The sequence below is a fragment of the Alosa alosa genome, chromosome 24, assembly GCF_017589495.1.
Source record: "Alosa alosa isolate M-15738 ecotype Scorff River chromosome 24, AALO_Geno_1.1, whole genome shotgun sequence".
NCBI lineage: Eukaryota > Metazoa > Chordata > Actinopteri > Clupeiformes > Clupeidae > Alosa > Alosa alosa.
This window is the reverse complement of record NC_063212.1, coordinates 26,823,965-26,834,426: the sequence shown is the minus strand read 5'-3', so window position 1 is coordinate 26,834,426 and position 10,462 is coordinate 26,823,965. Positions and strand designations below refer to the sequence as shown.

General features: G+C 42.4%; 1 protein-coding gene across 1 annotated transcript in view; it reads left to right on the top strand.

Annotated features, from left to right (window-relative positions):
• Window positions 1-10,462, top strand: part of frem1a (Fras1 related extracellular matrix 1a) — a 77,379-nt gene that overhangs the window by 51,935 nt on the left and 14,982 nt on the right. Inside the window, 4 exon segments of the mRNA XM_048236088.1 lie at window positions 4,358-4,622; window positions 8,559-8,597; window positions 9,253-9,471; window positions 9,473-9,623. Of these exon segments, the coding sequence (XP_048092045.1) occupies window positions 4,358-4,622; window positions 8,559-8,597; window positions 9,253-9,471; window positions 9,473-9,623 (674 nt within the window).

The following is a 10,462-nucleotide window of genomic DNA, read 5'->3' as shown; positions in this document are numbered from 1 at the left end:
AAACACGTACATATGTACTGTATATAAGAGTACACGTACATATGCACTGTATATAAGAGTACACGTACATATGTACTGTATATACACACACACAAAGTATAAGGGAACAGGTGTTAAAGAAACAGTAATATGAGCAGGTTGTGCACCCCCCAAAACACATTAAATTAGAATAAATAAATATGCACCCAGACACATTCAATTAGAATTAGAATAAATAAATATGCACCCAGACATATTCCATTAGAATAAATAAATATGCACCCAGACACATTCAATTATAATTAGAATAATTATATATGCACCCAGACATATTCAATTAGAATTAGAATAAATAGATATGCACCCAGACATATTCAATTAGAATTCAAATAAATAGATATGCACCCAGACATTTATTCAATTAGAATTAGAATAAATAGATATGCACCCAGACATATATTCAATTAGGAATTAGAATAAATAGATTTGCACTCCAGACATATTCAATTAGAATAAATAGATATGCACCTAGACATATTCAATTAGAATTAAAATAAATAGATATGCACCCAAACATATTCAATTAGAATAAATAGATATGCACCCAGACATATTCAATTAGAATAAATAAATATGCACCCAGACACATATTCAATTAGAATTAGAATAAATAGATACACGTATGCACCCAGACATATCCGGTGTGCGTCCGGTGAAGGCTAGCTGCATTGGTGTGTGTATTGAACTGTGTGTGTCTGTGTCTGTCTGTGTGTGTGTGTGTGTGTGTGTGTGTGTGTGTGCATGTGTGCGTGTGTGCGTGTGTGTGTGTGTGTGTGTGTTCAGGAGACATAGTATGAGGGGCCCTTATTCAGAATTACCTCTCACACACTATACTGAAACATCTCATACACTATACTGAAACCTCTCACACACTATACTGAAACCTCTCACACACTATACTGAAACCTCTCACACGCACGAGTGAAACGCTCTCATATACACAACTGAAACCTCTCATACACTATACTGAAACCTCTCGCACACTATACTGAAACCTCTCACACACTATACTGAAACCTCTCACACGCACGAGTGAAACGCTCTCATATACACAACTGAAACCTCTCATACACACATGTGAAACCTCTCATACACTATACTGAAACCTCTCACACACTATATTGAAACCTCTCGCACACTATACTGAAACCTCTCACACGCACGAGTGAAACACTCATATATACACAACTGAAACGCTTTCATACACACATGTGAAACCTCTCATACACACAAATGGTCATACACACATGTGAAACCTCTCATACACATATGTGAAACCTCTCACACACTATACTGAAACCTCGCAAGACACTATACTGAAACCTCTCTCACACGCACGAAAGTGAAACGCCTCATATACACAACTGAAACGCTTCATACAATACACACATGTGAAACCTCTCATACACACATGTGAAACCTCTCAAGACACTATACTGAAACCTTCTCACACGACGAGTGAAAACACTCATATATATACACAACTGAAACGCTTTCATACACACATGTGAAACCTCATACACACATGTGAAAACCTCTCGACACTCATACTGAAACCTTCACACGCATCGAAGTGAAACACTCATATATACACAACTGAAACGCTTCATACATACACACATGTGAAACCCTCATACACAATATTGTGAAACCTCTCTCAATATTCATACTGAAACCTTACACATTTCATATGTGTGTGGGAGCCGCTTTATATGTGTGTGTGTGAGAGCAACTTCACTTGAACAGGAAGGTGTTGTCGTCAAACAGGAAGGAGCCGCCATTGCGCTGCATCCAATAGGAAGTTGAGCACGCTTGCGGGAAAGGGTCTACTGTGTCGCTATCATTGAATGGCTGACCATGTCAAATCAAACTTCAAGCAACAACCTTACAGAAGCAGCTGCCTTATTAAGCACTATATTGTCTTCAGCAGACACTAAAAGAAGTGTAACAAGACACCTTAACAACTCAACAAGCAGTTCATGGCGTGCCGAGGCATTCTGAAAGTGGGTGGGACATTTTCAGCGGGGGTATGGGGTCCTCCGCCAGACATTTTTTTTTGACAATATGCAATTTCCTGAATTCTGGTACATTTTAACAGGTCATTTAGATACTTCTATATAACAAAAATAAGGCTATTAACTCAATGACTAATTCGAACCAGCTTTATTAACCTCACATGATATAGTTAACCATGCAGTTGCAATATTCGTTAAATTGGGTTATTTAATGCTTTGAATGCAACCCCGGATTGGCTATCGGGAGCCTCGGGAACTTCCCGGTGGCCGATAACTTTTTGTGCCAGTCTGAATGTCGTGAGCTTAAATATATTGTTTCTGAAGTTCATTTGCTGCGCCCTCGCGGCACTTCAGCAGCCCACATGTAGAACGGTCGCAGCCCCTTACTCTTAGTTTCCCCAAATACTAACAAAGTAGCCCTCACAAGAACTGTTCGGAAGTCGCAACTATATAGTCTATATTTGTAACAATTAAGCGGAGTTTATGAGCGGTCCCTCCTCCAGTGGTACGGTCCTAACGAACGCCAGGGTCACACACAGTAATTGAGAGTTAAAAAAACGGTTATTCTTCCACCGTCCCGTCCAGCAGCTGCCAACATAGAACGGAAAACAGGCTATCTGCGGCATTCCACCGTCCCGTCCAGCAGCTGCCAACATAGAACGGAAAACAGGCTATCTGCGCACCTAATCGTCCCGGTCCCAGCAGCTGCAAACATAGAACGGGAAAACAGGCTATCTGGGTATTCCAATCATTCCGGCCCAGCAGCTGCCAACATAGAACGCAAAACAGGCTATCTGCGGCATTCCACCCAGTCCACCCAGAGTCAGAGGCCTACCCTCTGTGATATGAATGAATGTTCTGCCTTCATATGCTCAAGCAGGCCTTTATGTCCATGTCGCAAATGTAGAGTCCGACTTGCTGCAGCCACAATCATCTTGAAAGTAGCCTAGCCTAGGCCTGAGAGGAGATAACATTCTACAATTTACACGGATTTTTTCTCCTGTTGATCTCGCGACGTTGTTGGCAAATGTATGCTTATAAAAACAAAATACCACTTAATTTCGGGTTAAAATGCATTAACACGCGTTACTGAATTTTGTCCCGACTCCCGAAAAAAATTTTACCAATGTTTTTTGTAATGCCTACATTAGCCTACCACGTTACAAATAGGGGCCCATTAGGCCTACATTATGCCTACATTATGCCACTTTTATAACAAGTTATCTCCCAACAACACTGTATAGGCACAACAAAACACTAAAGGGGAATTATGCATGCATAATTTAAAAATAACTCAATAGGCTACTTGGCTACGCAATAAGGTTTCCATTACAGCACTTCCATTTCCATTACAGTTCAATGAACGCATGAAAGCGGATGGTTTGTTTAAAAATCCCGACAGTCTTTCAACTACATGGAACGTAATAGTGATCATCAAATACCTCCCCTGATTTAATTGCCCATCAGTCCCAACATTTAACAATATAATCAAACCGTCCAAAAGTAAATTAAATATCAAACTAAACCGAAAATGTCATGCTTTTGAAGGCCTACGAGGATGCCGCTCCAAGAAACGCATGTCTCAAAATAAAAGAAATAAGAAGATAAGAAATAAAATAAATAAGAAAATAAATAAGAAATAAAGGGCTGTCTCGAATAGATTGTGCAGTCTTAGTTGTGGTTAGTGACGTGATGCTGTTAATGGGGAGTTTTACATAGCCTAGCGTAAACCTATAGGTTATTATTTATTTGGCGTACCTATAAGGCTTTTTTCCTTATCAAAAGTGAGGGGGACGACCGATCTCTTCAACACTGCGGGGAATTTGCCTCTTGTCGCTGTGTGTGTTACAGAACTAATATTTTCATATATTCATATATATGAGTTTCACTCGTGCGTGTGAGAGGTTTCAGTATAGTGTGCGAGAGGTTTCAGTATAGTGTGTGAGAGGTTTCAGTATAGTGTGTGAGAGGTTTCACATGTGTATATGAAAGCGTTTCAGTTGTGTATATGAGAGCGTTTCACCTCCGTGAGAGGTTTCAGCATAGTGTGTGAGAGGTTTCAGCATAGTGTGAGAGGTAATTTGAATACCGTCCCAAAAGGCCCCTCATAACATAGCGTTGATGTTGCGTCCGGTGAAGGCTAGCTGCATTGGTGTGTGTATTGACCTGTTTGTGCGTGTGTGTGTGTGTGTGTGTGTGTGTGTGTGTTCAGGTGACATAGCGTTGATGTTGCGTCCGGTGAAGGCTAGCTGCATTGGTGTGTGTATTGAACTGTGTGTGTGTGCGTGCGTGTGTGTGTTCAGGAGACATAGCGTTGATGTTGCGTCCGGTGAAGGCTAGTCGCGGGGAGCGTGTGCTGCTGACCACAGACGTGCTGCTGGCGCTGGACGGGACTGACCAGCCGGAGGAGCTGCTGTACGCGCTCACAGCGCCCCCTAGCCACGGCCAGGTGGAGTACGTGCAGCACCCGGGCCTGCCCATACACAGCTTCAGCCAGATGGACATCGCCGCACAGCTCGTCTGCTACATCCACGACAACCGCGCCACGGCAACCAGGGAGTGGATCAGGTGGGTACACACACACACTCGCACGCACGCACGCACACACACGCACGCACACACGTGCACGCACGCACGCACGCACACACACACACACACACACGCACGCACACGCACACGACACGCACACGCACACACACACACACACACACATGCACACACACACACACACACACACACACACACATGCACACACACACATTTTAATGCTTTTATTTGGACCTTAACACAGGGGAAGATTCACATATCCAAACATTAAAGGAAGTATGTTACACACCTAGGCAGGTCTGATCAAACACAGAATGCATTGTGCTATTCTCATTCTGAACTGCATGATTATGGGTCACCATGGTATTGACGCTTCCAGATGGATAAACTACCTATTGCAGAAATGGAGCAGTTCTTTGCACGTTTTTTTTTGCCATTGGCTTGCTTAGTCCACAGTCCGCGTAAGACAAGTTTGTGCACATGCCCAAGACTCCCAAAAACAAGAATGACCATTTTGCTTTGAAACCCCATATTTGTATGTGTGTATGTTCATTGTATGTAACGGTAGTGTGTGTGTGTGTAGGTTTGTTGTAAGTCACGGTAGTGTGTGTGTGTGTGTAGGTCCGTTGTAAGCAGTGGCGGACTGGGACCAAAAATCGGCCCTGCCATATTTGGCCCAAGCGGCCCTCAAATCGGTCGGGCACACCTAATTAAATACAAAAAATCTTTGCATTACCCTTAAATATGCATTATTTTCAACTGTCAATGGAGCACTGAAAGTGATAGGCCTCACTGGCTATCATACCTCACTGATCAGAGGTAGCCATGGGAGTCCATATTCAAGTAGCCTAGGCTATACAAGCAATTATTAAAGAAGAGTTTCTGCTTGAATTCAAAGTGTAATTTCAAATTATTCAATAGGCTACATTTAAACTATACAATGCTCAACTGACAGCAGCACCAAACAGTTACTGAATTTGCCTTATGTAAAGAGCTAAATTACCTAGATTGTAGTAGACGCTAATCACTGTAAGACAACTGGAAACAACACAAAATAAATAGGGCTGTTGCTGGAAATATTCAATTCCTGTAGGCTATACTACATTGTTGGTACATTTTGGAACATTATAGCTACATTAACTAATTATCTTTAATGTCTTCCAGTAGCCTATCGAGGTATGTTACTGTATATTAGTTGGTTTGTGCATGAATATGACTTGATGTTTTGTAGCCTACATTTCCATCAGTCTACAGTCTTTAGCCCATGATAATTTACCATGATAACCCCTTCCAGTCTACAGTCTTCAACCACCCCATTAACCTTTACCAGATGAAAGATGAATAGCTTCACTTCCATCTGGGTCTGCCAGTCTGAATTCGTTCCAGATCTTTACCATGAGGTTAACTCCCATTCTTAAAGCATCCATTGAAGTCTTCAGAAGGCCCTAAATCTTTACCATGATAACCCTTTCCAGTCTATTGACGTCTTTTAGCCCATCGAAGCCAACCCGCATGATAATAACCTCTTCCAGTCTATGAAACTCCCGCCTGCGTCCTTTAGCCCATCTCAATTCCCCAGATGGATGTGAGGAAGCTAGGCGGAGCTTCCGGAAGATAGGAACCATCTGGCTAGGGTCAGGTTAGGAGGGACTTTGAGCTTAAAGACCAACCACCACCATGCCATCGATGTTGAATTTTGGGGCGCCTGACGGAAACTGGATCAATCTGACCAACAATTAACATCGATTTGACACTCCTTTGCTGTCCGGGGTAGCAAAATCATTCATTTAGAACATTTAGTTACGCTGTTTGTTATTATAATCACAGCACGGCCTTTAGGGTTATCATAACCACATCATTACATTATCGCAATTAATAAGTCATCATAATCATCATTGTCAGCATGACATGGGGCATAGCCTACGTCTCCCACCACTGAGTTCTTTATCATGTACTGGTAGCCGCAAGGCTCCACCAATCGCCCACTGGACCCCCTGCTCTGTATGCTTGCTTACATCCCTCGTTCAAACTCAACTTAACTTCAACATGTTGCTGACATTTGCTAGCCTTATCTGCAATATTGTATTTTGAATTCTACATTGGTGTTACTTTTAGGCCACCATTGTCACTAATGGCAGCAATCCCACTGTGGGAACTTCGACATCCTGATGGCTCACAAAATCCTGGCCTGGGCCAAATGCGAGGGGTGGCCCTGACGTGAGCTGTTATTGGATCAGTCGATATTAAAAAATGGAACCAGTGGGCAGCTTTATTGTCCATTCCTTTGGGCCTATCGTTGGCCAAAATGATTAAATTATATATATAGCCTATTCTATCGGCCCAAAAGGTGCGGCTGGCCCACGGAAAATGCCCAGTATGCCAGATGGCCAGTCCGCCCATGGTTGTAAGTAACGGTAGTGTGTGTGTGTGTGTGTGTGTTGTGTGTGTGTAGGTTTGTTGTAAGTAACTGTAGTGTGTGTGTGTGTGTGTTGTGTGTGTGTAGGTTTGTTGTAAGTAACTGTAGTGTGTGTGTGTGTTGTGTGTGTGTGTGTAGGTTTGTTGTAAGTAACTGTAGTGTGTGTGTGTGTAGGTTTGTTGTATGTAACGGTAGTGTGTGTGTGTGTGTGTGTGTGTGTGTGTGTAGGTTTGAGCCAGTAACTGTAGTGGTCTGCCAGGCAATGGTAGTGTGTGTGTGTGTGTGTGTGTGTGTGTGTGTGTGTGTGTGTGTGTAGGTTCGTTGTAAGAAACGGTAAGACGACACTTAACAGAATGCTGTGTGTGTGTGTGTGTGTGTGTGTGTGTGTGTGTGTTTGTGTGTGTGTGTGTGTGTGTAGGTTCGTTGTAAATATATAGGATTCAAACTGATCGTAACAAACGCTATAATATTGTGTGTGTGTGGGATTCGTTGTAATGCGGTTAAACCGGCGTAACAAACTATGGGTAATAATAATGTGTGTGTGTGTGTGTGTGTGTGTAGGTTACGTTATAAATAACAGTTAAAACAATAACAAACGCTATGTCATCATCATCAATGTGTGTGTGTGTGTGTGTGTAGGTTCGTTGTAAGTAACGGTAGTGTGTGTGTGTGTGTGTGTGTGTGTGTGTGTAGGTTTATTTATAAATAACTATAGTATATGTAAATTCGTTATAATAATATTAGTATGTATGTATGTGTGTATGTGTGTGTATGTGTGTGTGTATGTGTATAGGATTGTTATAAACAGTAAAACGACCTGTAAACCTATGTGTATGTGTATATATATGTTTATGTGTGTATGTATATGTGTGTATAGAAGTTAGGTATAATAACTGTAAATGTAATATATGTGTGTGTGTGTGTGTGTGTGTGTGGGTTCGTTGTAAGTAACGGTAAGACGACGTAACAGACTGCTGTGTGTGTGTGTGTGTGTGTGTGTGTGTGTAGGTTCGTTGTAAGTAACGGTAGTGTGTGCGTGTGTGTGTGTGTGTGTGTGTGTGTGTGTAGGTTAGGTGTGCATTAGCAGTTGAGCGATGCGTAACAGAGCAGCTGTGTGTGTGTGTGTGTGTGGGTTTGTTGTAAGTAACTATAGTATTATTATTATTAATAGGTTTATTTAATATGATGAGTATTATTGTGTGTGTGTGTAGTTTGTTATAGTAACTTTATAGTGTGTGTGTGTGTAGGTTTGTTGTATGTAACGGTAGTGTGTGTGTGTGTGTGTGTGTGTGTGTGTAGGTTTGTTGTAAGTAACTGTAGTGTGTGTAGGTTCGTTGTAAGTAATGGTAGTGTGTGTGTGTGTGTGTGTGTGTGTGTGTGTGTGTGTGTAGTTACGTTTATGAAAGCAGTGAAATGACATAACAAATACTGTGTGTGTGTGTGTGTGTGTTTGTGTGTGTGTGTGTGTTGTGTGTGTGTGTGTGTGTAGGTTCGTTGTAAGTAACAGTAGTGCGTGTGTGTGTGTGTGTGTGTGTGTGTAGGTTCGTTGTAAGTAACGGTAAGACGACACGTAACAGACTGCTGTGTGTGTGTGTGTGTGTGTGTGTGTGTATGGTTCGTTGTAAGTAATGAGTGTGTGTGTGTGTGTGTGTGTGTGTGTGTGTGTGTGTGTAGGTTCGTTGTAAGTAACGGTTAGACGATGCGTAACAGAACGCTGTGTGTGTGTGTGTGTGTGTGTAGGTTCTAATTTATAATGTGATTTAAATGACTGGCAACAAACATATAAGGTGTGTGTGTGTGTGTGTGTGTGTGTGTAGGATTCGTTATAATACTTGATTGAAGCGATACGTAACAAACGCTAATATTAATAATGTGTGTGTGTGTGTGTGTGTGTGTGTATGTAAATTCGTTTATAATAACAATTGAACAACATTAACAAACGCTATGTGTGTGTGTGTGTGTGTGTGTGTGTGTGTGTGTGTGTAGGTTAGTTGTAAATATATATTAGTGTGTGTGTGTGTGTGTGTGTGTGTGTGTGTGTAGGTTACGTTGTAATATTAATAGTTGAAACTGACGCGTAACAAACGCTATGTGTGTGTGTGTGTGTAGAGTTACGTTGCCGTAGCAGTTGAGCGGCGTAACGAAACGCTAATAATGTGTGTGTGTGTGTGTGTGTGTACTGTGTGTGTGTGTGTGTAGGTTCGTTGTAAGTAGCAGTGAGCAGCAATAGCGGAGCACTGGAATCTCTCTGTGGGCCCCAATGGACCGGATCCTCCCGTCGCTGGTGAAGAACGGCGGCTTGCGGGTTCCGCAGGGATCCACGGTCACGCTGACCCCCGCCGCCCTGAGCCTGGCCGACCCCGACACGCCCCCCGACCTCCTGACCTTTACCCTCCACCGGCCCCCCCAGTACGGGACGCTGCTCCTGCAGGGCGAGTCTCTCGTCGCCATAGCAACTTCTTCAACCTTTGCAAGAGGCTGGTGTGGCCCTGCTCGGCCGCAGGAGAACCTCCCCGTGGGCCTTCATCTTCTGACGTCGGCTCCACCACAACGGCTTCCTATTGGACGGGAGGGTACAGACCGAGCCCGTGTTCTTCACCATAGAGGTGAGGGTTGTGTGTGTGTGTGTGACCGAGCCTGTCTTCTTCACCATAGAGGTGAGGGTTGTGTGTGTGTGTGTGTGTGCTTTTATGGCCCATTATTATTTGATATGTACATATGTGTTTTCTTTGTAGATGTGTGTATCCTATTATGTGTGTGTGTGCGTGTGTGCATGCGTACGATTTTTCCCATCCTCACCGACCTTGTCATAAAACTTGTTTAAATGATCACTCCTGGCCTCCTTGCTGCTTTGTCGTCTACATCAGCATTTCTCAAACTTCTTTGACCTGAGGCCCAGTCAAGGCATACTTTGGGGTCATAGGGCCCACCTACATGAACCCACCCCTCCTCCCACCCCCATCAAATTGTAAATGATATAAATAATTATTATTTTTATACTATATTGCTATACATGCACTTCAAAACAGTCAATGTTTAATGTGCTAAGATTGTTCACAACGCTTAGAAAGCATGTAACATCAGAGTACTGCTTTAATTAATGTAAAATATAATTAGGCCTACAATAGTTTAATTCATTTTGCATTGTTGCATGATGCTTGCATGAGAATAATTCTCAAACAACAGCAATTATATGGGTGCTTGTTTTGGGATGTTTCCTCTATGCAAGCATCATACACTGATAGAATATTTATATGCTAATTACATCACTTTGAATGCCTGAATGTAAGGGATTCAGGAAACCCAATACCAGCTTCTTTGTGAATGGTAAATGGCTGGATCAGATCATCCAGAATCACTGATCTGGGAGATCTTTAACTCATTTTAACTAAGACTAATTAATAGCTTTGGCTGACTTTAATACTTTAATGCTAGACAGTGTTTT